The sequence below is a fragment of the Sodiomyces alkalinus genome, assembly GCF_003711515.1.
Source record: "Sodiomyces alkalinus F11 unplaced genomic scaffold SODALscaffold_1, whole genome shotgun sequence".
Classification (NCBI taxonomy): Eukaryota; Fungi; Ascomycota; class Sordariomycetes; order Glomerellales; family Plectosphaerellaceae; genus Sodiomyces; species Sodiomyces alkalinus.
Genome location: NW_021167079.1, coordinates 6,751,367 through 6,777,688, shown reverse-complemented (window position 1 = coordinate 6,777,688; position 26,322 = coordinate 6,751,367). Strand labels below are relative to the sequence as shown.

At 54.8% G+C, this 26,322-nt stretch overlaps 13 protein-coding genes across 13 annotated transcripts in view; 8 read left to right on the top strand and 5 right to left on the bottom strand.

Annotated features, from left to right (window-relative positions):
• Window positions 1-374, top strand: part of SODALDRAFT_327778 (succinyl-CoA ligase beta-chain) — a 1,930-nt gene extending 1,556 nt beyond the window's left edge. Inside the window, exon 4 of the mRNA XM_028610517.1 lies at window positions 60-374. Coding sequence (XP_028471385.1) covers window positions 60-103 — 44 coding nt within the window. The 3' untranslated portion in view covers window positions 104-374. The remainder of the gene's footprint in view (window positions 1-59) is intronic.
• On the bottom strand, window positions 250-1,336 carry SODALDRAFT_42511 (hypothetical protein). The gene has a single exon (XM_028615360.1). It carries the CDS (start codon window positions 1,144-1,146, stop codon window positions 496-498), a length of 651 nt encoding a protein of 216 aa, XP_028471384.1. The 5' UTR covers window positions 1,147-1,336; the 3' UTR covers window positions 250-495.
• Window positions 1,337-1,461: 125 nt separating this feature from the next.
• SODALDRAFT_348262 (hypothetical protein) lies at window positions 1,462-1,947 on the bottom strand (the record flags this gene model as incomplete). The annotated part of the gene is made up of 2 exons (XM_028613355.1): window positions 1,819-1,947; window positions 1,462-1,499 (listed from the first exon to the last, which is right to left on the bottom strand). Coding segments are annotated over exons 1-2 (156 nt in total), but the record flags the coding sequence as incomplete, so codon positions are not given.
• Window positions 1,948-2,516: 569 nt separating this feature from the next.
• SODALDRAFT_42452 (hypothetical protein) lies at window positions 2,517-3,553 on the top strand. The gene is made up of 2 exons (XM_028615359.1): window positions 2,517-2,701; window positions 2,785-3,553. The coding sequence occupies exon 2, from the start codon at window positions 2,982-2,984 to the stop codon at window positions 3,315-3,317; it is 336 nt and encodes a 111-aa protein (XP_028471382.1). The 5' UTR covers window positions 2,517-2,701; window positions 2,785-2,981; the 3' UTR covers window positions 3,318-3,553.
• On the top strand, window positions 3,408-4,923 carry SODALDRAFT_393066 (fructosamine kinase; the record flags this gene model as incomplete). Its single annotated transcript, XM_028615264.1, has 3 exons — window positions 3,408-3,976; window positions 4,048-4,735; window positions 4,830-4,923. Exons 1-3 carry the CDS (start codon window positions 3,790-3,792, stop codon window positions 4,921-4,923), a joined length of 969 nt encoding a protein of 322 aa, XP_028471381.1. The 5' UTR covers window positions 3,408-3,789.
• Window positions 4,924-5,800: 877 nt separating this feature from the next.
• Window positions 5,801-7,210, bottom strand: SODALDRAFT_267625 (hypothetical protein; the record flags this gene model as incomplete). Its single annotated transcript, XM_028607561.1, has 1 exon — window positions 5,801-7,210. The coding sequence occupies one exon, from the start codon at window positions 7,208-7,210 to the stop codon at window positions 5,801-5,803; it is 1,410 nt and encodes a 469-aa protein (XP_028471380.1).
• Window positions 7,211-8,169: 959 nt separating this feature from the next.
• On the top strand, window positions 8,170-10,982 carry SODALDRAFT_336854 (SEY1 protein; the record flags this gene model as incomplete). Its single annotated transcript, XM_028612628.1, has 4 exons — window positions 8,170-8,261; window positions 8,367-8,798; window positions 8,880-10,615; window positions 10,702-10,982. 4 exons carry the CDS (start codon window positions 8,170-8,172, stop codon window positions 10,980-10,982), a joined length of 2,541 nt encoding a protein of 846 aa, XP_028471379.1.
• A 68-nt stretch (window positions 10,983-11,050) lies between these two features.
• Window positions 11,051-12,582, bottom strand: SODALDRAFT_327771 (ribonuclease HII). Its single transcript, XM_028610516.1, has one exon. The coding sequence runs from the start codon at window positions 12,338-12,340 to the stop codon at window positions 11,243-11,245; it is 1,098 nt and encodes a 365-aa protein (XP_028471378.1). The 5' UTR covers window positions 12,341-12,582; the 3' UTR covers window positions 11,051-11,242.
• A 159-nt stretch (window positions 12,583-12,741) lies between these two features.
• Window positions 12,742-15,907, top strand: SODALDRAFT_348256 (hypothetical protein). Its single transcript, XM_028613354.1, has 4 exons — window positions 12,742-13,026; window positions 13,095-13,249; window positions 13,337-15,166; window positions 15,279-15,907. Exons 1-4 carry the CDS (start codon window positions 12,953-12,955, stop codon window positions 15,407-15,409), a joined length of 2,190 nt encoding a protein of 729 aa, XP_028471377.1. The 5' UTR covers window positions 12,742-12,952; the 3' UTR covers window positions 15,410-15,907.
• Window positions 15,908-17,182: 1,275 nt separating this feature from the next.
• SODALDRAFT_319994 (hsp70-like protein) lies at window positions 17,183-19,416 on the top strand (the record flags this gene model as incomplete). The annotated part of the gene is made up of 4 exons (XM_028609493.1): window positions 17,183-17,215; window positions 17,314-17,704; window positions 17,804-18,036; window positions 18,115-19,416. The coding sequence occupies 4 exons, from the start codon at window positions 17,183-17,185 to the stop codon at window positions 19,414-19,416; spliced, it is 1,959 nt and encodes a 652-aa protein (XP_028471376.1).
• Window positions 19,417-19,894: 478 nt separating this feature from the next.
• Window positions 19,895-20,860, bottom strand: SODALDRAFT_375727 (hypothetical protein; the record flags this gene model as incomplete). The annotated part of the gene is made up of 1 exon (XM_028614765.1): window positions 19,895-20,860. Exon 1 carries the CDS (start codon window positions 20,684-20,686, stop codon window positions 19,895-19,897), a length of 792 nt encoding a protein of 263 aa, XP_028471375.1. The 5' UTR covers window positions 20,687-20,860.
• Window positions 20,861-21,153: 293 nt separating this feature from the next.
• On the top strand, window positions 21,154-24,161 carry SODALDRAFT_305682 (RNA12 protein). The gene is made up of 3 exons (XM_028609018.1): window positions 21,154-21,478; window positions 21,545-21,790; window positions 21,860-24,161. The coding sequence occupies exons 1-3, from the start codon at window positions 21,181-21,183 to the stop codon at window positions 23,944-23,946; spliced, it is 2,631 nt and encodes an 876-aa protein (XP_028471374.1). The 5' UTR covers window positions 21,154-21,180; the 3' UTR covers window positions 23,947-24,161.
• A 347-nt stretch (window positions 24,162-24,508) lies between these two features.
• SODALDRAFT_305678 (alpha/beta-hydrolase) lies at window positions 24,509-26,110 on the top strand (the record flags this gene model as incomplete). The annotated part of the gene is made up of 6 exons (XM_028609017.1): window positions 24,509-24,636; window positions 24,707-24,749; window positions 24,814-24,854; window positions 25,086-25,237; window positions 25,331-25,456; window positions 25,688-26,110. Exons 1-6 carry the CDS (start codon window positions 24,573-24,575, stop codon window positions 26,108-26,110), a joined length of 849 nt encoding a protein of 282 aa, XP_028471373.1. The 5' UTR covers window positions 24,509-24,572.
• Window positions 26,111-26,322: the final 212 nt, after the last annotated feature.

The window sequence follows — 26,322 nt, the reverse complement described above, 5'->3', positions numbered from 1 at the left end:
CCCCCCCGGCCCGTATTTTCTTTTTTCCTTTATGGAAGCATGCTAACGTCATCCCACAGCTCGTGATATCGATGTTGGCGTCGAGTTCACTCTGGGCATCTAAGGCCCCCTTACCTTCACTTGACGTTCACCTAGCGAAAAGCCGGTTCCACGAATCGCCGTGTGTATTAATTTGGTACCTGGGTTACCTCATAAACTTGTTCCCTTGGGCTAGGGAAAGGGGAGTGAATGGGTTGTGCGATTTTGAAGTTGTGGGTTGGCAAATAGAGGTGGGTAACTTTCCCTTGTCATAGCATCAACGTATCGCGTCGGCGATTCTACAAAGTGCCCGGCAAATCCGTGGCATATAAATCAGAATCTTCATTTGCTTTCAAGTCATATGTGTCATTCCTATGGTAGATTTTGGTTTACGATCGTCGCCTTCGATTCCCCCCTGTGGGATATCCTCTCCGCCAGCACTTGCGAGACGGGAGGGGAGGGACGGAAGTACGGACCTCAAAGGACTTCGAAATCGAAAGGACCAGACCACATCCTGGATTCGGGGACCAGGACATATGCAGGCCCCCCTCCCCCGCCAATTGTTATCCGCAATCCGGTGACGGCGCCTACGAGCCAAAGCAGCACGTACAAAGCCCCGATCCTCGGCAACAAGATGTCAAAAAGTACGGTGCGAAGTGCACAGGTGCCGGCCCAGGCAGCGTTGACATAGGGAGCCAGCCGTACGCACTGTGTCTGCAGGAGCGCCCAAGCTTCGGACGCGAAACACCAGAGTAGCGCCGATGCTGCCCCGAGAAGGCAGTGTATGACGGCTAGGGTGTCCCAAAGCCGCCGTTTCTCCCTGCGCCATAGCAGAGCGGGCGTGGGCCGGATCGGTCGGCGGCGGTATTCTGTTCGGGGAACCAAGGGCCCGGGCGGTGCGGTATAGCATTCGATTTGGTAGGTGATGTAGTCGGATTCGGCTGCGGGTAAAAAGGAGGGGTCTGGAGGCGGGTTGAAGGGGTTATTCTTGCCGAGCTTCGGTAGCCGGTGGCAACGAGGGCCGAGGATGTCGTCGTTGTCCGGGTGCCTTCGGGCCTCTCTGAGACAAGAATCGACGTACCGGTTGAAGTGCTCGGCGTATGGGTTCCGATTTCTAGATATCACCATCTTGTATGTTTATGCAGGAAAATGGCAATGTTAGGATTTCGACTCTTTACTGGATAAAAAGCAGGTAGGTGCAGAACCAAAGATGACGAGTCTATACTGGTGGTTAAGGCGCGTAGGTGCGTAGATATTAGTTGATTCAAAGGATGGGGAAAAGAAAAGGTTGGAAGAACTTACCATGAACTTACCGTCCCGTGAGTAGAAGCTAGAGAACTGGGAATATGAGTTGCTAGTGGGGTGCAGATGTGAATGGGTTCCTCTGAGCTCAAAGATTTGAGAAGAGGAAGTGAGACTGTTGGAACTTTGTTTCGGCATCATCCGGATATGGGAGACACAGCAAGAGTTAAATAGAAGGCCTGAGTAATAACTGTTACTGGGTAAGTTATTGTTGGGAGGCCAGCACTTGCCAAGGGCCTTTGTGGAACAAGCTCTTAGAGCCTGTGATGGACTGTTGTTGATAACCAATGCCATCACTATAATGCTGTTCTGGCAAGGCCTTGTCCTTTTGGGGAACAAAACGAGTGAACTGGGCACTGGCTCTGGATAAAGGTATTATGTGCCATCGGTAGATGTCATTGTTGGATAACCAGCCAATTTGAGAAGATATTCTGGTGGTGAATAGGATAGGAGGCAGTAAGACACGGATGAAGACGAATAAAGGCATGTATCACTCACGGAATGACAAGCTCCAGAGAAGCTGGATAAGATAAGCATGGAATGAGAGGAAGTGGAAGATGAGTAAGAAGCATTTTGGTTCTTTTGTTCCCTTCTTCATGATGGGTTCCTGATACATTCAGGCGACTTATGCTGATAGATAAGCCTAACAGCAGAAATGACGAGAATGAATGTAGAGGATGCCGTATAAACCCAACATCATATCATCTTTGTCTCTCGGTCCAGGGCACTGGAACAATGTGAGGTAGTTTTCGGCTATATGTCCGGACGTCCGACACCTCGAGTGAAGGGTCATGATGACTCATCCGACTCAAAAGCGCCTAGGACCCTTATTTCCGAGGCCCACCACGGGTGCGATAGGACATTCCCGGCTTGGCTGCCGTGTTGACGTGGACTACGAAGTTGAAGGTATTTATACAGGTACGATCCTGGCATCACATCCCGCGCGAGTCACCCTGGGGCGAATCATTGGAGGTCGACCTCACAGGATCCAACCTTGTGAAGCAAAGATCCATCCCATGGACTTGATGAAGTAGAGTGGATCCGGTAGTCGTGCATGTTTGTCCGCGAGTCTTCTCCGACCAAATCCCGGCTTGTTTCGTCCGGTTATCGCACTCTGGCGGCATCATCAGGATGGATCCAGAGCAGCGGGCCAGCGGCTAGTTGTTAGCTTCAAGATAAGCCGTTGAAAGATTGTAGGTATACGCAGCTTTTCACGCTCAAGATATCCTCGGTCAGAGATTGCTCACTGATTTTCCACAGACGAAGAGTTTGACTGGGCCAAATCCGGGTCCTCGTTGTCCGTTCCGGACCCATAAATTCGGGTCCGAGACTGCCGGTCTCCGCTACTCGGCCCCAGTGTGGTCCGGTCATTATCAAAATTGTAGGCTCGACCCCACTGCCTTCACATAACCTCGGATGTGGTCAAGTTAATGCAGGACACTCGTTGGATATAATACGTATAAGAGACAGAAGGCTCCCACTCGTAAGCCTGACTCGTATAGAACTTCCAGATCGTGAAGATACATTCATTCCAGTCCACTCGCTTCCTACTACAACCTGGCCCTCAGACCTCGTCAGCATTAGAACCACCAAGGCCTTATTCTCTTGCTAAACAACCATCACACCTCAGAGAGTTTGTCACCGCATCCTCGAACTCAGCCATGGAACCTTCAAAGAAAGAAGTCAAGCAGAGCTGGTGGAAGCGCCACTGCACTCCCCCTCCTGCCATCAACAAGAGCCCCATGTGCCCCTGCCGAGAGTGCTTCGATGCTGCTCCGCAAATATACGACGACGTTACCCCGTCAGAGTCGCCGGCCCATTCGACTCCGTCACCCTCAGCCTTCCCGTCCGCGGCCTCTTCCCGCAAGAACTCCGTCCAGCTGCTTCAACAGGGTGACGGCAAGGATGCGGTTCACCAGGGAGTCTCGACAAGCGCTTCGCTCGCGCATGTCGAGACTGTGAAAGAGAGGAAACGAAAATCCATCGAAAAATCATAGTCGGTTTCTATCGTTCCATCTCGTTACAATGCAACGATATGCGACCATGCCAAGAACGGCAAGACTGGAGATCGGGCGTTTGCTCCATTAAGTCGAACCATCATGGAGTGGCCGGCTGGGGTTCAACTGGCTACGTATCCTACGACAGGATTACGGTATTACCTTTATTTCATTTAATTTTCCTACAACACTAAATAATGACGGAGCATGGGGAAACGGGAAATGTATGGAAAGGGAACGGAAAAGATACCCCCAAATTTGTGCTTTGGGCACTCGGCTAAGGGGGATGGATTCTTCAATGAGGAAAAGTTGGGGTAGCATGACGTCAGTGCGTCAAAGTGAATTTTTGACATTTGGGTGGTAAGAAGCGTAACCTAATTGACAGCTCATCCAAGAGGAACTGGATAAACATACGAATCAAGCAATCATATTGAAGAGAGCCTGTATCCTTATACAGATCCTGTGACGCATCATGGCCCCAAACGTCGACCCTGCAATTCTGGAGGCGCTCGGCCTCGACCCCGCCAACACGAAGCTGTCCTCTCATGGCGGCTCCGGCTTCTCATCTACTTTCAAGTTGTCATCCACCGTGAATGGCAAGCCCGTCAACTACTTTGTAAAGACGGGTCTGGGAAAGGATTCCGAAGTCATGTTCAGGGGTGAGATGCCGCATGCCTTCTCATCATGGTACGGATAGGGCCAGGCGGCGACCGTCCTAACTCTCACGCAGGGGAGCATGCGTCCCTGAACGCAATAGCAGACGCGGTTCCCAGCTTTTGCCCCCGCTCACATGCCCACGGGGCCATGGAATCGTCCCCCGGCAAGTTCTTCCTGGCCACCGACTTCCTGGACCTCCGCGCCTCCTCCCCGGCGGGCTCCGGTCTCTCCCTCGCCGCCAAGCTCGCCCAGCTGCACACCACACCGGCGCCGATCCCGGAAGGGCTCGACCGCCCCATGTTCGGCTTCCCCGCGACGACCTGCTGCGGCGCGACCCCGCAAGACAACTCGTGGAAGGCCTCGTGGGCGGACTTTTACGCCGACAACCGCTTGCGCGCCGTTTTACGCGCCGGTGTCGAGGCGAATGGGTCTAACGCCGAGCTGGAGCGCTCGGTGGAGCGCGTCGCGTCTGCTGTCGTGCCGCGGCTTGTCGGCGAAGGGACAATGAAGAACATCACGCCTGTGGTCATCCATGGGGATTTGTGGAGCGGGAACCATGGGCGGGGTCGCATCGCGGGGCAAGGCGGCGTGGAGGAGGTCGTCTTCGACCCGAGTGCGGTGTACGGCCATTCCGAGTACGAACTGGGCATCATGCGCATGTTTGGCGGCTTTGGCTCAGCGTTTTGGACGGAGTATGGGAGGCTTGTACCAAAGGCTGAACCTGTGGAGGAGTGGGATGACCGTGTGGCGTTGTATGAGCTGTAAGTCATTCCCCTGCTCAGCCCCTATATGCTTTATAGTTCTCTCTGACTTTGCACACTCCGCCTTTGGTCATTAATGTACTGACTAGGATAGATACCATCATCTAAATCACTACGCATTATTCGGAGGAGGATACCGCGGAGGGGCCATGTCGATCATGAAAAACCTCATCGCAAAATACGGCTGATACACAGTCTTGCAGAGATTCTACTCGTCACGGCCTATCCCAAAGGTCTCGGTGCCCTTTTATCGGGACGTCAAAACAAGACCTCCAATACATGTAGCAGAGTACCCAGATGCTGAAGAGGAAGTGCATCTACCGGAGAACTGCCTGGCCCGTTGTTATTACAACAACAAATATAAAGCCCCCGGGCTCATGATACTTTGGATGTTTGTATGTGAGATGGACGTCGGGAAATTTTACTCGAGCCAGGGGTAGATGTATTAGATGTATTGGGAAATTGTATCAGATGAGCCGAGTGAATAGTCACTCAGCTCGTGTAATTACGAGAACGATGTTGGACAGGATCAAATTTCTCCAGCTGACCTTAATCCATGGGCATTGGTGAGCGGAGCGTGAAACAAAGGAAGCAGACCCCAACATAAACGCCTAGTTCCCTGAGAAATGACCATATCCCACGAGGGGCTAAGTACCTTAATGTCGCTCTTTGAGGTGTGGTCACATGCCCTTTACCCACCAACCCCGCCCTGGAAAATGGGCTTATTATTCCAATATGTGATGTATGAATTCTGGTCTCCAGATGCATCAGAGCACATGATGGTGTCAAAGAAACGAATGAGAGTGTACGGAGTATAGTATTCTCCTTTGGGCATCCTTTATTCACATGGTCCTACAGCCACTGCCATCAAAGCTCCCACCTCTTCAAGTCACGAGAGACAAAGAGCACACATAAACCAAATACCAACAAGCCTTTTTTTTTCTTTTTTTGCAATTTAGTTGCAAAAGAAATGGATACCCAGCCAGGTGCTGCTCCCGCAAAATAGCAAGACCACTGGTGAAATATCATCGTCGCTAGCATCCAAGAAGAGAACCACACCCAAACCTAGCCAGCCTGGTACATGGCAAGCGCAGCAACATGCGGGTTCAGCTGGGTCAAATTGTATGGGGTGACGTAGAGGTCTATATCCGTGAGGGCGAGGAACATGGTCCCGTTGATGGCCGGATCGCCCTCAAGCGTGGATACATTGGGCTGGATGGTATAGGCGGTCCGGTTGGACAGGTTGACGTCTTCCAACGGCGAGTACGTGACGTTGAGCTGCGTCACCCAGGCGGCGAACCGTGGCACTTCCACCTCGGTGGCCGTAACGTAGCTATTGTTGGGGCCCACCGGCCGGCCGGGGTCGTCCCACTTGAGAAACACCTGTCTTCCAGGATACGACAGCGGTTCCGTGCGGTTGCGCGTAATCCCTGGAGCGCAGCTCTCTCCCACGGCCGTGGCGTTGACGCAGAACTCCGAGCGGGCAATATCCTGGGTCGACAGGGTGTTTGACCATCCACCGGTCGTCTCATTCCACACGTCGGACCCGTTGATTCGCGCCGAGTTCGGCTGGTTCAGAACGTGCAGGGCCGGGAAGTTCTGCCACACTAGGCGGGTCTGGTTGTACGGGCAGCTCGAGATGTACGGGGCGAGCATGGTCCAGGCCCACGACTGCGGAACGGCGACCATGAACCACACGGGCATGGGGAAAAGACCGCTAAATTGGCGGAAGATCATCTGCTGGCGAGCCTCAGTCGTGATGCTCTGCAGCAGGAGCTGGGCGGCCGGACCCGAGTTCAGGTGCGGCAGAAAGCCATAGACACCGGCCTCGCTCCACCGAGTCAACTTCTGGCAGAAGTCGAGGTATTCGCGCAGGCTGGTCACGGGGTAGTTGTACGTGCACTGCCTCGGGGCTTGCGGGCCTAGCATGTTGGTCAGGATCGTGGCGTGGCCGACTTCCTGCTCGGCCATGAACTGGAGGAGATATCGGTCCTCGGCGGTGAGTTTGTTGGCCTCGAATTCGGACTCGGGGAAGCGGGCGAGTCCCCAATGGAAGAGGTCGAGCTCGATCCATTCGTGGTACAATGCTAGCGCAAGAGATTGATAATCGAAGTCGCTGGCGACGCGATAGACCGGCACTGAGCCATTCGTGCCGATACCGCCCGACGGGGTGTACGGGGCTGGTTGGTCCCCGTGGAGTTTGCCGTCGGCCGGATATTTGAGCAACTCGGGAGGCGGAGGTCTAGCTGGGATGGAAGCGGCCAGGACGGTGGTCGAGAGAGCACCAGTGGTTGTCGGTGTCCCTTCGAAAGGACCATGAAACGTCACATTGGTATGGGGAACCACCGGGACTGTAGTTGTAGGCTGTTGACTGAAGGTAGTCTGTGGTTCAGATACGTACGGCGCAGCTCGAGAGCCGCACACTAGAGCGAGGAACGCGGCGCAGAAGCCACTCTGACTCAACTGCTGCTTCATCTTGTCTTTCGGCCGTCGGATGCCAGAGAATTTCCATGTTGGCAGGTCCGTCCATCAGGGGAGCTTGCCGCCTACCAATCTATATAGCTCTCTGCAGGCAACTCGCCTGGGGCTAATCAGCCTGAACCGATCCAGCCGTCCCATAGTGACTGGACCTTTTGATGCTTCCGTCAGAGTCTGGATCCTCAAGTCTATGACGACGAGAAAGGGTAGGGTTGATTAATCCCAAGGCTCTCTCGTACTATCATTAGGTTCACTAGGTGAGGCAAAGACTTGATCGCAAGCTACCTCTAGTCCCGGCATAGAATTCGGCGGATAATTGAGACGTTCGAAATGCGTAGAATCTTCAGATACCTCTGGCTGTTCAATCAGGACCTTTTCACCATTGTGCTCTCGGACGACACTCGTTGGTACGACCCTGTTTTGTCGAACGGCGTAAGATGTGCAATGGAAAGCTAGCCGTGGCATTTAGATGTGTCGACGTCTTGTTAAACGTCGTTACGAGGATGGAATGAAGGGGCAGGAGTCGTTGTGCTGCGTTTATTAATGCTGCTCCCTCGCGCTACAAGAAAAGACGGTATGGAAGCACTCAAGTGTACGCCGTACGAAGACAAATATAAGGGGTAATTACGACGTTGTAATTACGTATCCGTCTCCACAGAGTACTTCGTACCTAGGTACTTTACCTTATTTGTGGGGCCTTCATCGGCCATGTGCAGCCAACTTCACGTGACGATGACAAGGTGGCAGGTACGTTAGGCGACAGGGACACCTGGACATCGAATTTCCTTCCCATCGTCAGTCGAGGGCTGGTTCGAGGATACCTAATCCCTTGTTCCCACTTCGCTGTCCGTCACCTCCCAGGGTTATGCTTTTTACATTTACCCAACCCCCACGAACGTTCGCGCAATGACACATAGCCTTCTCCAACATATATGAAATCTCCAAGCACTTGCGCAATGAACGGACATTTTGCCTCGGTGGGCGCGGACCCAAGCGTCCAGGATTTCGAGCATGGCGTGCAGGTCATCGATGACCAGAAGGAGTTCAAGTGCGGCGCGGCTCCCTCCCTCTCCCCGAACCTGAAAATGACTGTTTCGCAACCACATAGCGGTTGGTAGCGGTCTATGCTGACGGAAATCGCCCTTTGCTTTAGCTCTCATCTCAACGAATACCTCCGTCAAGTCCATGTCGCCGAAACAGGTTTCAACTATCACCTCATTTCCGTCTTCGGTTCTCAGTCCACCGGAAAGTCCACTCTCTTGAACAACCTTTTCGGCACCCACTTCTCGGTCATGTCCGAGTCGGAACGCCGTCAGACTACGAAGGGTATATGGCTGTCCAAGAACAAGAAAGAGGCCAACATGGCCCAGAACATCCTTGTCATGGATGTCGAGGGTACGGATGGTCGCGAACGCGGCGAGGATCAGGACTTCGAGAGGAAGAGCGCCTTGTTTGCGCTGGCCACCAGCGAGGTCCTCATCGTCAACATCTGGGAGACCCAAGTTGGCCTGTACAACGGAGCCAACATGGGGTTGCTCAAGACCGTCTTTGAGGTCAACCTGCAGCTCTTCCTCAAAGACAAGCAGTAGGTGTTCCCCGGATCGATCCCAGGCCCGGGGGCCCGTCGAATTGTCGTACTGATCTGATCTGTCTACTATCTACGAAGGTCGAACTTGCGATCCCTCCTGTTCTTCGTTATCCGTGACCACCTAGGCGTCACCCCGCTCGCCGCTTTGCGCAACACCCTCGTCCAAGACCTGGCCAAGATCTGGTCCTCCATCTCGAAACCCCAGGGACTGGAAAACTCGCGCATCGAGGACTACTTTGACTTTGCCTTCGCCGCCCTCCCCCACAAGATTCTCCAGGCGGATAAGTTCACCACCGAAGTGCAGAAGCTTGCGACTCGGTTCACCTCCGGTCATCGGACGGGCAACTCGGGCGATCATGAGTTTCAGGGCGGCGTCTTCCTGCCCGAGTACCACCGACGTATCCCTGCGGATGGTTTCTCCATATATGCCGAGGGCGTCTGGGACCAGATTGTCAACAACAAGGATCTTGATCTTCCCACACAGCAGGAGCTGCTCGCTCAGTTTCGGTGCGACGAGATCTCTCGCGAGGTCCTCGTCGGCTTCGACCAGGCGATTGTTCCGCTGGAGGAGAAGCAGGCGGAATCCACCAGGACTGGCAGGCCGGCAGTATTGACGGACCTGGGCACCACAGGCAACGACGCCCGCACCCAGTGCCTCAAGGCTTTCGAGACGCAAGCGAGCCGGTACCACAAGGGGGTCTACACCAGAAAGAGGCAGGACTTGGAGAGTAAGATTGACTCCCGTCTGAAGACGCTCTACCTGGCGCACCTTACTGCCGTTCACAAGTCCGGTATTGCATCCTTCAGCGATGCTGTTTCGGCGGCTGTCAAGGCCGGCCAGAAATCCGGCGCCTCATACGAGTTCGCCGAGATTGTCGCTGAGGAGAAGGCCAAGACCTTGGACTTCTTCAAGACCGAAGCCCAGAGTCTAGCTATCCAAGGCATTCCATGGACCAACTTCAAGCCGCAGTATGATATTTTTGAGAAGGAACTGGACGACGTGAGTGGCAAGTTACGCAAGGAAGAGATGAGGAGATTGGCTACTCGGGTGGAGCGTTGGGTCAAGTCGCGTCTCGGCGATGCTGTTGGGCTAGAATTCAACAAGCTAGGCTCCGGGAGGGCCGGCGGCGGAGCTCCGGAAGAAGGGGAGCAGCCCAGCGAGAAAGACCTCTGGGATCGTGTCTGGAACGTCTTTGTGGACATCGTCAGAGAAGCCCAGAGCCGATTCACCGAGAGGGCGAAGAGCTTCGAGGCCACTCAGGAGGAGGTAGATGTCGGCCTTTGGAGGCTGCGGCGCAAGAGTTGGGTTGCCCTTCGGGAGAAGATCGAGGAAGAGGTCATGGAAGGGAACATTCTCCTGAAGCTGAGGGAGAACTTCGAAGACAAGTTCCGCTACGACGATGCAGGTGTTCCCAGGATATGGTCGCCCGCGGACGACATCGAGGGAATCTATACCAGGGCCCGGGAGTCGACCCTCACTCTCATCCCGCTGCTGTCGCGATTCCGACTCGCGGCTACCTATGCGTCCCCCGACCTGCCGGGATGGATCGGCCCCCAGCCCCGGGGCGCCGAGGCCGGCGACGAAGAGGACCTAGTCCCTATTGGAGGTGTCGATGAGGAGGACGGCAAGAGCCTCGAGGAGGAGATGACTGTGCTCAGCGAGACTAAGCGTCAGGATCTCGTCGTTCGTTTCAAGAAGACAGCAGACGGGGTCTACGTGGAAGCGAAGCGAAGCGCCATCGGCGGTGTTGCCCAAGTACCGCTCTACTTCTACGCCCTTCTCGTTGCTCTCGGTTGGAACGAGATCATTGCCGGTAAGTGGGCGTTGCTCCCAAACAAATGGGAGGAGAAGGGCCACATGATGTTCATGATGCTAATTTTTTTTTGTATTTCCTACTAGTTCTCCGCAACCCGTTCCTCTTCATTTTCCTCCTCCTGCTTGCAGGCGGCACTTACGTCGCTTACACGATGAACATGCTCGGTCCGATGATGCAAATGGCCAATGCGGCCGCCAACCAGGGCGTCGATATCGGAAAGCAAAAGCTTCGCGAGTTCATTGAGAACTCGGACACGGCCCGACAGGCATTGAACATGCCACAGAAGGAGCGCGAGGAGGTGAGGATGGATACCCTGGATAGCAGGGGGAAGAAGAAGACGTCAGATGATGATGATGATATTTGATTGTACGAGCAAGCGATGGCGATATGCGAGGTCAGTATGCGACGTTTGTCTATGGCATTGCCTGAAGGTGGTCAGGCGTGCCTTATTTGTTGTTTTATTGTTTTCTTCTACCTTATACATTGTATGCTTTGATCGATGTCATTATTATACAACAAAGGATGGCGACCGTGGTGCCGCCGTAAATGCATTTCCACGACGAATACCCACCGCCATTATGCTTCCTCTTAAGGTTGATCTTCTTCACCGCGGGCCCAATTATGTTAGAACGCTTCCACACCGGCTGGCCTCCCAAACCATGCCCCCAGCTCATCCGACTCCATTCCCCGATCCGACGAGACAAAGTAATCCGTCATGCGGTTGGTCTCACCGTCATCTTCCACCGGCCACTCGACCTTGACGCCATTCTTCCCCTCCACCATGTCCTTGGCCGTCCCCCAGCTGAACCTGCACTCGGGGCCCCATCCAAAGATGGGGTGCATGTTGTTTTTCAGCCACGTCACGCACCTCGCATCGGAAGGATAACCCGACCCCCACGCCATGGCCTCGTCTCCGTCCTCCGCTTCCGTTCCACCGCGCTCCTCGCCCATTGTTGCGGCCCGGTGGGCTCGGTACAGCACCTCGAGCGCCGCATCCCTGGTGACCTTGGCGCAGACGGACGCCGCCGAGACGCAAGGGTAGAGGCTGTCGGCCTTCTTGGCCACGGTGATCTTGACGCCCGGGAACACGCGCTGCAGCTTGGCCTGGTACGCGGCGGGCTGGCCGACGGTGTCGACGAAGATCTCCTCGACGCGGACGCCGCGGGCTATGACGCCGCGGATGATCTCGACGGTGGCGTCGAAGGCCTGGGCGTTCAGGTTGTAGGGGTTGGCGGTGGAGAGCATGCCGGCGGCGATGTCGCGGGCGGAGAGGGCGCGGATGGCAAAGCCGCAGGAGGTGGCGAGGTCGGAGGTCGGGTCGCAGAGGATGCGCATGAGGTTTATTCGGGCGGCGGGCGTGAGGGCTTTGGAGTCGTCGAAGCGGTGGGTTTGGCGGAGGAGAGGGTCGGAGAGGGGGACGGGGACGTAGAATGCGGAGTAGACCATGGGTCCTAGGACCGGTCCTCGGCCTGCTTCGTCGATGCCTAGGAAGACCAGAGGGGAGTCTGGAGAGGCTGTGGTTTCGGGTCTTACTGTAGCCGCGTTGTCTGGTTGCGATGACGAAGAGGAGGAAGCAGTCGGGAGGAGACTCGGGGGGATGGGGGAGTAGTAGGTGTATGAATCTCCAGCAAGGGTAGCGTTCTGGTCGACCGAGGGAGGGATGAATATAGTAGACGGTGGCGTCTCGAGCGCAATGTCCTCTTTCATAGAGACGTCCTCCATCGTGCGCTGTGTGGCTTGGAGTAACTATCGAGAGGAATCCAGGGCGAAACGGAAGTTGTAGAACTCGAGGCTCGAACAAGACGGAAAGTTGGGGGAGAAGCTGGGAGACAAAGGTGGGACCGAATATCGGAGTATTTGAGTCCTAAAAGAACCAGATTGCAGTTGTTTAGGTTACACAAATGTAGAGGAACAATTGCTGGTGACGAGCCCTCTGGAAACTATCTAGTTTGTATGTTCTCGAAAGGTGGGAAAGGTGGTTGGAGACCCCTCGACGCGTCCATTCCCTTCGACGCGTTAGGCGTTTAACCGAGTCCCACTAATAAACAGCGCCTGACCTGGAACGCGACTGCCACTGACAAAGCCCCCCAATTACAGTGGAATATGGGCATCATTAGCCACGACGGTAGAGCTTCAGCTTCCACCCACCCCCAAAACACTACCTGTCCACTACCTTATTCAAGTACGTTCAGAATACAGAAAATCGTGGGAAACCCCCGGCTTCGGAAAACTTTCAAAGGCATCGGTAACCGACACGGTAACGAACGATTTTTCCGGTGTTAAATTTCCCACGCGGTTTCGAAGCTCGGCAGCTTGCGCCACCCAACATTTGCCATGGCTCCACGCGCCGGGGGCAGGCGGAAAGAGCAAGCAGCTAGCGAGTATCGCGAGCTCGGTGTCGTAGGACGGTATGTCGCGATCGGACACGGTCTATTTTACGGCGCGCGATTCAGTCTAACTCGTATGGATGGTGCAGGAAAACTGGCATTGGACTACCGGATACTGGTGAACGCGACGAACATGGCATGGCACCCATCGACGGCCTCTTCTCGTCACCCGAGAAGCAGGATCAGAACGGCGGCTCCGATGATGACGTGACGCGTGGAGAGCAAGATATGGAAATTGAGTCGGGTACGCTGTTCCCACGTCCTTTCTACGTGCTTTCTTTAGATGATGCGCCGGAGTTACTAATCCTCACTCGTTCCACCCCCGAAACAGACGCAGGCCCAGGTCCCATGTCGGTCATGAAGGGTGCGCATAGGTTGCTGCCCCGAGGCACTTCCCCGCGAAAGACCAACTTTCAATCGCCCGCTCTCCGAAACCCTCACATCGGTCGCTCCTCGTCACCAGCTCGCGGATCCGTCGTCGATACCGAGTCCCCATCAGAGAGTACACCTGTGGCGCGCAGGCTGGACTACGGTGCGAAAACGAACGGGTCGCGGCCCCACGGTACGCGTGGCAATAAGGCAAATGCCGCTAATTCAGCCACAAGGTCCACGAGCCCAGATGAGGGGGAGGAGGAGGAGGACGACGAAGAGGAAACAATCCTGCGCGGCCAACAACAACAGCAACAACAACAAGATGCTAGTGCGGAAATGGAGGTGGTTGATGAATCACTTCAAATGGTCGATGTCGACCAAAGGCCAGAGGCCGAAGGACCCGATGTCGAAGACGCCGAGTCACCCGAGCCCGAGCCCGAGCCAGAACCTGTAGCTGCGAGTCGACCGAAAAAGAGGGGCCGGCCAGCAAAGGCAGCCTCGCAGGCAAAGACTAAGGCGCCTTCTGCCGTTCGGGAAGAATCTATGGTTGAAGGAGGGACGTCTGAGTCTGAACCAGAACCCCCTCAGCCCGTCGTTCCCCGAAAAGGTCGGCCTGCCAAGAAATCGCAGGCCAAGGGCACCGAAAAGAACGTGTCCGAGTTACAACAAGGGACCAAGCGTCGTCGACCGCACGAACCAGCCGGTGAAGAGCGGGATAAAGATGATGTTGAAGCGCAGAAGGCCCAGGAGGCCCAGAAGGCTCAGAAGGCCCAGAAGACCCAAAAGAGCCAGAAGGTGCAAAGGGTGCAGGAAGAACAGCCAGAAGAAGAACGGGAAGAACAAAAGGAGCAGGAGCAGGAGCAGGTGGAAAGCCGGTCGTCAAAACGACAACGCACAGAGGATAAAACTTCCAACCCAGATCGGCAAGGGAAATCCAAGGGTACGCAGTCGAAGACGTCCGCAGCTGAGGCAACGCAAGGCGCTGGTTCCCAGGCCAAAGAGCCGGCGAATGCGATAAAGCGCAAACGCAAACTGGGACAGTCAGACGTTGGAGACGATTCGATCATGGGCAAAGTGCAAAAAGGTCCACCTCTGCCGAGGGTCCGAGGGCTGGTCTCTTTACAACGCAGTAACGATGTTATCCGCACACGGTCTGGCCGCCAGTCATACCGTCCGTTGGCATACTGGAAAAACGAGCACGTCGTGCACGACGAGGACGACGTATGGGAAGACGCGGTCTCGACGAACAGGAGCAAGCACCACTCCAAGTTCCTGCTCCCCAGCGTCAAGGAGATTGTGCGCGTGGAAGAGGAGGAGGCCGCGCCGGCGAAGAAGCGGTCGCAACCGAAGAAGAAGACCAAGACTTCTTCTGATTCCCAGCGACGCAGAAAAGAGGAGGCCGAGGAACGCGAGGAACGCGAGGAACCCGAACCGTGGGAGCTGGACCAAGGCCGCATCGAGGGCGAGGCCGTCATCTGGGACCCGGACTACGAGTTCAACCCGCCGGCGCCGGACGAGCCGGTGGCGTTCGAGCAGAGCGAGATTGCCATTGCGGCCAACGCCATCCAGACGCGCGAGATTCGCGACGCGACGTTCCGCTTTGCCAAGCTGCTCAGTCTCCCCTTCTTCGGCGCGGGCGTCGTCGACTTGCCGCCCGGTACGGAAAAGAAGCCCAAGAACTCGCGTAAGAACCAGATGACCTTCTTCGTGCACTACGGCAAGGTGCTCGTCACGGTCAACGAAACCCAGTTTAGGATCAGCGCAGGCGGGTTTTGGAATGTTCCGCGAGGTGAGACACGGATTGCATTTCATCGGGGGTTCCCCCTTTTCTTTCCTTCTTTTTTTTTTTTTTTTTTTTTTTGGTCCCTACAACAGCACTGACGAGTACCGGCGCATTACAGGCAACTATTACAATATCCAGAACGACTACGATCAACCAGCACGTCTTTTCTTCTCTCAAGGGAGTGAAGTGGTGGTTGCCGAGCCTGAGCCCAGAGCAGACCGCACGGGGGATTTGACGCAAGCCTCATAACGCTTCCCCCACGCGTCCTATTGTGAACCCATTTCAAAGTGTGGGATACAGAAGTCCCCCGAGATGGCAGAGTAGTGTTTTGTTCATTTTGGATGGGCGGACATGGTGATTTTTGTGATCATACACCTATGGTTTTGCAAAGGGCCAGTTGGACGAGCTTGTTTCGCAAGACCCGGCCTTATCCATTGGGGAAGTCGATCGGTGTTCCGGTCTTGTCCTGAATCCTGAACCAGTAATGTAAAGAGAAAAGGGATCACTGTATTGGCCTGGAGTACGCGGCATGGAGTTGAGGCTAAGGGGGAGTCGGTGTGGAAGTGGACGCTGCAACTCTCACGACCAGGGACGAGGAGGGTAGCTGCACGTTTCATTACAGAAAGCTGGAGGTCTGGGATCTGGTTAGAATGGCGTGTATACGAAATAGTAACCCCAAGGCATCTGGATGACCGGGGGCGTCGGCCTGCGAGGTATATTCAACAGTGAGGTCGAACCGAATCTCGGCATTCACCTTGCTCAATTTTCCTTGGTCTGCTTGAAATCACGTGATGATGCACCCGGCTTGGAACCAGGACGGCGGTGTCCGTGTCCGTGTCCGTGTCCGTGTCCGTGTTCGTTGTCCGTACGATCGATCGATCCATGGTTGCCACAGATTCCCCTATCTGGGCCGATGACGATAGTACAGAATACGAAGTTACCTCGTAGCAGAGCAAGAGTGGAATTTGGAATTGGTCGGTGTCTATTACTCCGTAGTGCCAATGCGTCGTATGTACGTGTAGTGTACCTTATGGTACCCAACCATTCCAAGCAACCCGAGAACGGGCTGTGGCGAGAACGTTCTACAAATGGTTTCGGAACGCAAATGAACCTTATTTTGTGGAATGGGGGAACGGGTACTCAGTATTCTGTACCTTAGTATTGGAGGCACGAAGTACACGTACGGATAGGTACCTTAGGTGCTCTTGCGAGGACTGTAGGTAGGCAATTCTGGAAAGAAACGAAGTCGAGGGGCAACCACGAAAATTCAAGAACTCTGAAGCTGAGCTCTTAGCTGCGAATGACGACGGTGGGGTCAGCGGGCAACAGACTGGTACGGACGACCTGAAAGGAAAGCAGTACGGATACAAAGCAATAAACTGGTCATGCCATGTAATCCCGAGTACTCCGTAGTACTCCGTAGTAACTGGAGGAAACGAGTCGTAGCTCGAAGAATAAGGTACGGTAGTGTCTTTCGCTCACAGCAAAGGAGCAAAGGAGCAAAGGAAGGTGGGGAGCTGTTGCCCCGCAATGGAAGTGGATGATGTCAAGGTTCGGGGAGGTATTTCCAAAGCTTCAGCGGGACAACAACAGACCTGAGAAGTCGTAGAAGAGAGTACGAGCAGGAGGAAGTCAATTCGCCTCACAATTGGGGTCATCTAGAACCAGCCAGTCAATACGAAAATTTTCGGGTGGCTTCTCGAAAGTGCAAGAAGCAAGGATTGCAGGGGTTTGAATTGGTCCCTGAAGCTGCTGGAACGAGGTGGTGGGGTAACCCTGGAACTGGAAAGAACGTCGTAGAATGTTGGGTACTGCTGCCACAAACTTTTAAAACGATCCCCCGCCAAATCACCACTTACACTCAAGCTCTCTCCTTGACTTCTTCAACACACAACCTCTTATCCCTCCCCGAAAAACCCTTTATTTCTTCCTTCTTCATCTCAAATAGAAGAACGTTTCTTAAACTCCGAATCCCAGAAGGACACGAACCATCACATCGTCTGTACCACCAATACCGCCACAATGTCCGGTCCCGCCGTCGGTATCGACCTGGGTGTAGGTTTTCCTCTGATAGTTATCCTCCTCTTCGACTTCCAGAGGCCCGAGAAGTTTGCACATATTTCAATCAGAGACTAACATGCAATGCCATTTAGACCACGTACTCATGCGTCGCTTCTTTCTCTCATGACCGGGTCGACATCATTGCCAATGACCAGGGTAACCGCACCACCCCTAGCTTCGTCGCCTTCACCGACTCTGAGCGTCTCATCGGCGATGCCGCGAAGAACCAGGTCGCCATGAACCCCCACAACACCGTCTTCGACGCCAAGCGTCTTATCGGCCGCAAGTTCAACGACGCCGAGGTTCAGTCCGACATGAAGCACTTCCCCTTCAAGGTCATCGACAAGAACACCAAGCCCGTCATCGAGGTTGAGTTTAAGGGCGAGGCCAAGCAGTTCACCCCCGAAGAGATCAGCGCCATGGTCCTCACCAAGATGCGCGAGTCTGCTGAGGCCTACCTCGGCGTTCCTGTCAACAATGCTGGTAAGTAGCTACCCTCTTTTTCATCGCTTTTTCTCATTTTTCAGCCACACATTTTGGGGCGGGGAGGCGCAATGTACGATAAAGACTAACACATTCTAGTCATTACTGTTCCTGCCTACTTCAACGACTCTCAGCGTCAGGCCACCAAGGACGCCGGTCTCATCGCCGGCTTGAACGTCCTTCGTATCATCAACGAGCCTACTGCCGCCGCCATTGCCTACGGTCTCGACAAGAAGGTCGAGGGCGAGCGCAACGTCCTCATTTTCGATCTTGGTGGTGGCACTTTCGATGTCTCGCTCCTGACCATTGAGGAGGGTATCTTCGAGGTCAAGGTACGTTTTTTCTTCTTCTTATTCTTCTCCCACTCCTCTCTTGTTCGGTAAAAAGAGCAGAAGCTAACATCAACCCAGTCCACTGCTGGTGACACTCACTTGGGTGGTGAGGACTTCGACAACCGCCTTGTCAACCACTTCGTCAATGAGTTCAAGCGCAAGCACAAGAAGGACCTGTCCAGCAATGCTCGTGCTCTTCGCCGTCTTCGCACTGCCTGCGAGCGTGCCAAGCGTACTCTGTCTTCCTCTGCCCAGACCTCTATTGAGATCGACTCTCTCTACGAGGGCATTGACTTCTACACCTCCATCACCCGTGCCCGCTTCGAGGAGCTCTGCCAGGACCTCTTCCGCTCTACCATTCAGCCCGTCGACCGTGTCCTCACCGACGCCAAGATCGACAAGTCTCAGGTCCACGAGATCGTCCTCGTCGGTGGCTCTACCCGTATCCCCCGTATCCAGAAGCTCATCTCCGACTACTTCAATGGCAAGGAGCCCAACAAGTCCATTAACCCCGACGAGGCCGTTGCCTACGGCGCTGCCGTCCAGGCCGCCATCCTTTCGGGTGACACCACCTCCAAGTCCACCAACGAGATCCTCCTGCTCGACGTCGCCCCGCTGTCTCTTGGTATCGAGACTGCTGGTGGCATGATGACCAAGCTCATCCCCCGCAACACCACCATTCCCACCAAGAAGTCTGAGGTCTTCTCTACCTTCTCCGACAACCAGCCCGGTGTGCTCATCCAGGTCTACGAGGGTGAGCGTCAGCGCACCAAGGACAACAACCTGCTCGGCAAGTTCGAGCTCACCGGTATCCCCCCCGCACCTCGCGGTGTTCCCCAGATTGAGGTCACCTTCGATCTCGACGCCAACGGCATCATGAACGTTTCCGCCGTCGAGAAGGGTACTGGCAAGTCTAACAAGATCGTCATTACCAACGACAAGGGTCGTCTGTCCAAGGAGGAGATTGAGCGCATGCTTGCCGAGGCCGAGAAGTACAAGGCTGAGGATGAGGCTGAGGCCGCCCGTGTCGCTGCCAAGAACGGCCTTGAGTCGTACGCGTACTCGCTCCGCAACACCCTCGCCGACTCCAAGGTTGAGGAGAAGCTTGATGCCTCCGACAAGGAGACCCTCAAGACCGAGATTGACAAGATCGTCGGCTGGCTGGACGACAACCAGCAGGCCACTCGCGAGGAGTATGAGGACCGTCAGAAGGAGCTTGAGGGCATTGCCAACCCCATCATGATGAAGTTCTACGGTGCCGGTGGTGCTCCTCCCGGCGGCATGCCCGGCGGTGCTCCTGGCGGCTTCCCCGGCGCCGGCGGCCCCGGCGGCCCCGGTGCCAACCAGGACGACGGCCCTACCGTCGAGGAGGTCGACTAATTTGATACCCCATTGCACACGGCGATCGTTTCCTAGAGTAGTCATATGACGGATCTCATGGTTGGGAGGCAGTTACGGGGTTCTTCATGATTAGACTCTTTTTGCTCTTGTTATTTTTCATGTTGCGTTCATGGTTGGTCATGATGACGATCAAGGGAAAAAAAGCACGGTTTGCTTTATAGTTCCGGCTGTACTTTAATGAGAAAGAACCAGCTCCCGGTTTTGGGAGCTTCACCGCCCAAATATCAATTGAGGATGGTCACATGAACTCGTACTTGGAAGATGGACACATACACCTTTAGACCCAAGTGCAGTGACATTGTTTACCGTTTTGGCAGTCGCACTTTCATTCCGACTCGAGGCGGTCTGCTTTGTCTGCATTTCCATATTAAGACAGTGACGAGAGTATTGACTTCCTGCGTGACTTTGTACAAGGAATCCTTTCACATTATATTTGTACATATTTCTTCCCCCTTTCCTACGATGCCCGTTCGTCTCCTTCATAGCCCAGTTCCTGCCTGATGCGCCTACGCCTTTCGAGTTCCATCTTTTGCCACTCCTCATCGTTGACGCTATTCTCTCCCAGAGGAGTGGTGAACGCGGTGCCAGGCGGGACCTTGGCGGAGCGGGCTTCCCAGACGTCCTCGCTGCTGGGACGACCGGAGCCGTACTTGGCGTGCTCCTTGTTGCGATAGTGCTCCCGGACGGCCTCGTCCCGGAGGGGGCCCTGGTAGCCCTTGATGCGCATGCAGGCCCAGAAATCGGCCCAGTGGTCGTTGCAGGAGCGGACGGACCCTTCGCGGTAGATGGCGTTCCACTGGCCGCCGACGGACTGGCAGTAGAAGGCCATGTCGAAGGCCTGGCGGCATGACATTTCCGTGGGTAGGAGGGATTCGGCGAGCGGGCTCAGTGTCGGCGCGGGCTCTTGGTCCTCTGGGCCCGGAGGAGCGGTGTTGGCTGTTGGTGAGGGTTTGAGCGGGAGCCATGAGAAGGGGGAGGAAGTGGTTGCGGAAGAGGCGGAGGGTGAGGAGGGTGGTTGCGTTTGTGTTGAGGTTGCTGCTTCGGGTCGAGAGTTGTCTGGTTTTGTTGCGTCGGGCTGGAAGAGGGCCATGAACTTTTGGATCTCGGGGTCAACGTCGTTTTCTGTGGCTTTTGACGAAGAAGAAAGGGGTTGGCTAGAGGAGGATGGTTGCGACGGTGTCTCGTTCTGTGCGGACTGGTCGGGCGCAGGGGATTTGGAAGAAGATTTGGTTGTCCACAGCCAGCCCATTTTGACTTCTCTTGGATGGATAATCTAGATGCTGATGGGAAAAGGCCGTAATGCACCGGTTGATAGTTGGGGTTTGACGATAGAGGATGTTGAATCTAAGGTAAAGAATTCCTGCCTAGGATCGTCTTGAATCGTGACGCGTGCTGCAATAGCGTGGGCAAAGTGTGAGCAGGTCGACTGGCCTTACGATCGCAAATGTAGATCTTCAAAACGATACGATTCTTCTTGGTGTTGAGAAACCGGAGCCATCTTGGCATGCAAAAAATCAGGATATCGGGGTTTCCGCGATGCAATATTGAAATAGCCTTCAGTTGACGGTCTAGCGGGGCTGGTCTGGTTCCGGCCTGTGCTTCCCTTATCTTATCGATTCGAGACCAGGAACGATGACCTCATCACGCTCAACCAAGGTACGGAGTAATTACTTGAAGTACCAGATACCTTAGATAGCCATGTGACGAACTGGGCATCGCGGTTTGAGGCTGCACAATCTTTCCATGCCCTCCGACCCATGTGAGAAGTTGATCACCAATGGCCTCACAATGATACCGAGAAGCGTCGCGTATTGTCCGGCTTTACGGCCTAGGACATGGGCGCCAACCCGGAATGTATCCCTTTTATCCTTCCGGGCAGTAGCCTCTTTATCAACAGAGAGGACAAGACGACGATTTGCTCGGCAAGATTCGGCTGGAGGATCTACGACTGTGTCAAGAGCTTGGAACAGCACTCTTCCGAGTGAGAAGCAGTCGGGTCATATTTCTTCCCAGGAGAACGAATCCATTCTCTTTTTTGACAGTAAGTCGAAGACGACGAAAGTAATCATCCGTCCGCCAGGGCCTTGACGATTGACGAGATATGTAGACATCTTCCCCCTCAGACTCACTTTCCTCTTCAAGCGGCCATGGCAGAGCCATCAGGACATTGCCGACATGCTCGGGAGGTTCAACAGTCCGACATTAGGGTTATTGGATCCTATCAATCTTGTCAAGAGGGCAATTCCGAAGGACATCCCCATCAAGGTCACCGAGATCCTCCCACACCTTAAAGACGGAGGGGCGTTTGTGAAAGTCAGCCATGGGCCAGAAGTCAAGACAGAGGACTTGGAGGGTACGTCATGTCCCCACGGACGAAAAAAATGATGAGTGGCACGCCGCACGACTGACAATCTGAGGGCAGCGTCTCTGACCAAAAAACTCGAGTCGGCGCCTCTCAAGCCTTGGTTTAACCCACTCCGAGGAGTCAAGGCTGGACTTGTCAAGGGCATGCCCTGGCTCGAAGATTTGCACAGGTTTCCCAAATCTCGGCTCAAAGTCGAGTTCATTCCCAAGGATCCCGGAGGCGAGGCTGTTGAATTGTCTCAGGAGGATTTATACAGTCTGTTTCGCAAGTACGGCAAGATTGCAGACATCACTTCCCAGCCGGCCGAGTCAAAAGTAGTGCCCAAGTTTGCCCACCTAGACTTCGCCCTTATTAGGGATGCCATTATGGCCAGGAATTGTCTTCATGGGTTCCTCGTGACCGAGATCCTGGGTGGCGGAAAGAACGGCACCAAGTTGCGGCTTTCGTACGAGCGGAAGGTTAAGGCACACAGCATCTGGAATTGGATCGTCAACCATCCTAGGTTAGTGATTCCCGTCGCGGCTGGCCTACTCGCTGCCATTACGGTTGCCATCTTCGACCCGATCAGGCAGTTTTTTGTCAAGGCACACATTCAACAGACATTCCGCTTGTCGGACAACCAGGTGTACAGATGGCTTAAGACACGGACCACGGACCTCCTCGCTTTTGGACACGGCAAGTCGGGGCAGGACAGCTTCAACGAGGTCTGGAAGCATCGACGGGACCTCATCGAGAAAATACAGACATGGCTACTGGAGAGCTCAGACAATTTCATAGTGGTCCAGGGTCCACGAGGCTCTGGTAAAAAGGACCTGGTTCTGGATCAGGCCCTCAAAGAGCGCAAGAACGTGCTTGTCATTGACTGCAAGCCCATTGTCGAGGCCAGGGGCGAAAGCGGTACGATTAAGAATTTGGCGCAGTCTGTCGGATATCGCCCAGTCTTCTCCTGGGCCAACAGCATGAGCAGTCTCGTCGACCTCGCTCTGCAGAGTACAACAGGAGTGAAGGCCGGCTTCTCCGAAACACTCGAGTCGCAAGTGACCAAGATCCTACACACGTCGGCGGCCGCGTTGAAGGAGGTGTCGCTTTCTGGACGGCAGAAAGATGACAAGGACGCCGACATATCCGACGACGCCTATTTGGAGGCCCATCCCGATAAGAGGCCGGTCGTGGTTATCAACAACTTCCTCCACAAGAGCGACGAATCTACCATCGTGCACGAAAAGATGGCGCAATGGGCCGCCCTGCTCGTGCAGAATAACGTGGCCCACGTCATCTTCCTGACGAGCGATACGTCGTACCCGAAGACTCTCTCCAAGGCGTTGCCCGATCGCGTTTTCAGACAGATTGCCCTGGGCGATCTCTCTCCGGATATCGCCAAGAAGTTTGTGGCAAGCCGGTTAGAGGCCGACGACGACGGGTCGAGGCCGAAGGAGGGAGATGGCAAGGAATGGGCGCGGCCTAATCTCTCCGAGCTTGACGATTGCATTGAGCAACTCGGCGGACGCCTGACGGACCTCGAATTCCTCGCCAGGCGCATCAAGGGAGGCCAGACGCCAAGGCATGCCGTCGACGAAATCATCAGCCAGAGCGCCACGGAGATCGTCAAGATGTTCTTTCTCGGTAGCGCTAAGAACGACTCCGGCGGCCGGACGTGGTCTACCGAACAGGCGTGGTACCTCGTCAAGTCGCTTGCGCGCCACCGGAGCCTCCGCTACAACGAGATTCTCCTGTCCGACACCTTCGCGTCGTCCACCACGGCCGATGCCACCGACGGCGAAGCGGCCCTAGAGGGGTTGGCGAACGCGGAACTCATCACCGTCAAGACACAGCACGGACGCCCGCAGACGATTTCCGCGAGCAAGCCCATGTATCAGGCCGCGTTTGGTATCCTGGTGGCCGACCGGGTGCTACAGGCCAAGATGGACCTGGCGGTGCTGAAAGAGCTGGCCAAGGTCGAGAACCGATCCATCGAGAGAGTCGAGAGCGAGCTGGCGGTATTGAGCACTCTACCGAAGCAACCTTCGCAGACGGGAGAGCGGATCTCGTATCTTCTCGGCAAGCTCGAGGGGAGCCAGCGGAAGATTAACGAGTATGAGAAGGAGATGGGGAAGCTGAAGAAGGTACTTTCGCAGACGGACTGAAGCGCCCGAAGTGCGGTGTAACTCGAGGTCCGCGGATCCTGTCTGTGTACGGATAAAACCACAGTTGCATGTCTTGAGCAGCTGATTCTCTTCTCACATGGATTTGGTAGGAATTATGTGCTCCTCGTCACCCACCGTGTATGTATATTCAAAGCAGAGCAATTCTTTATAGGCACCCTGAAAATTCTCAAGCATCTTAATCGCATTGGCTCGAGTGCATTGGCGGGAGGTGAGAGGTTAAGACACCGAAAAGGCTAGGTTTTTCCCCGACGACACCTGGAGGAGTTGAGCCGAGAGCGCCAGGGAAGTTGGGTCTCTTCATCTTGGGTGTCAGAGGGCTTTTCTGTCCTCTTCGTCTCTATGACGTAGCAGCATGGTAACTTCCATCGTGACCTCCCTGGCCAGTACTCGAAGGCGTATCCATCCCTAAGGTAGACAGGATTTGTTAAAATTGTGGCTTCCAGGAGGCGGGACCGCTTACTAAGATTACCGGCTCTCTCGCTAGGAGTTGTTGATACTTTGGTATCTTGTTATTAATAAGAATCTCAAAGCAACGATCAATCCGTTCTCCATACGAGTCCAACAGCCTTAAACAAGGTCGCAAAACACAGACAAAAGATTACAAGATGCTCATCCAAGAATCATACGCAGATGTGACCACGTCGGCCGATGGGAAAGAAGGATCCATGCGTAAGCTTCATTGAAATCTCAACTCAACTCGGTCCGTTCATTATTCAGTAACCAAATATATCGCTCTCAGGGATCTACCTCTTCCACCCTGCCATCCCTGGCTACCCCAATGCGTAAGTTATAACGGAAACCCATCTGCTCCAGACGGTGATATATTCCTCAAAATTTCTCCCGTAGGAAATTCCCCGGCGTTTGTCTCTTCTCCGAGATCTATCAAGGTACGTTCACGCGCTGAAATTTGAAGCTTGAGATTTATGGCGGGGTAATTCTCGGTGAGCGTTCGACCCCGCCATCTCGGTCAAGGACGACTCACCGAGAGGGAATCCCCTCTCTGACCACTTACACCACACCAGCATCTGCCCTCGTGGCTTCATTCTCTTCCCATACCGAAACTATTTGACGCAAAAGCTGAGAGAATTGATGCAATGGCTTACCATCTCCATTCATAGTCACCGGCCCGGTAGCCCGCTTTGCCCGCCAGATCGCAGGCCAAGGCTACATTGTCGCAGCGCCCTCGTCCTACCACGACTTCACCGGTCCCGAAGCCCTGGCCTATGACGGCCCAGGTACTGACAAGGGTAACGCCTGGAAGGTCGAAAAGGTATCCGACTCACAGCATTTTTCCCCCCCCCCCCCCCTATACCACTCTACCTACGCCTGAGAACTCTGTTCACTGACCATACTGCCGTCACAGACCCTCGAGTCCTACGATGAAGACTCCCGCCGAACTGTCGACTACCTTCTCAGCCTGCCTACTTGCACGGGCCTGATCGGTAGCACCGGCATGTGTCTTGGCGGCCACTTGGCTTTTCGTGCGGCTGTACGTCTGTCTGTTCTGTTTGTCTTTCACCGATTATGATTTCCCTTAATGTGCCTTGCTTCGTGTCACTCTACTATCCGCCTCTTCCCCCCTCTCCCCCCCTCTCCCCCTTTCTCTTGACCTGCCCTCGAGTGAGGGGAAATCGGGAGAACCCGTTCATTCCGCACCAACCCGACCCAAGTCAGATGACTAACCGCCCGTTAAAAAAAAACCCACGTTCCGCCCAACCAGCTGGATCCCCGCATCTCCGCCGTAGTCTCCTACTTCCCAACCGACATCCACTGCCGCACCCTCGGCCCGCACTCGGCGAAGAACACCTCGCCCCAGGGGAGCAACCACACCATCGACCTCCTCCCGCGCCTGGCCTCCCACGGCGTCGAGGCCGCCATGATCTTCGGCGTCCACGACACCCACGTCCCCGCCGACGGCCGCGACCTCATCCGCTCCAAGCTCCGCGACGCCGGCGTCGTTTTCAGCTTCTACGAGTTCGCCTGGGCCCAGCACGCTTTCATCCGCGACGAGCTCAGCAAGGGCCGCTATGACCCCGCCATCTCCAAGATCTGCTTCGAGGTCCTTCTTGAGCTGTTCGGTCGCGCTCTCAAGACGGACTTGGGGCCGAGGGAGGGCGTTGGCGAGGTTGAACACGTGTGTTGAAGTGGACGAGTTAAGGCTCGTCATCCCTGTGATGCGATTACCCGGTTGATCGGTCAATAATTGATACACGCTTTCGTCGGTGTTTTTGGAAAACCTCCATATATTTTATCATTTCATGAATATCGTCTCCTGACCCAACCAATTTTGGTGTCCCGTGTATCTATTAACAAACAGCATTGTCCCCCGCATTGCACTCCTGGTCAGGTTTTATC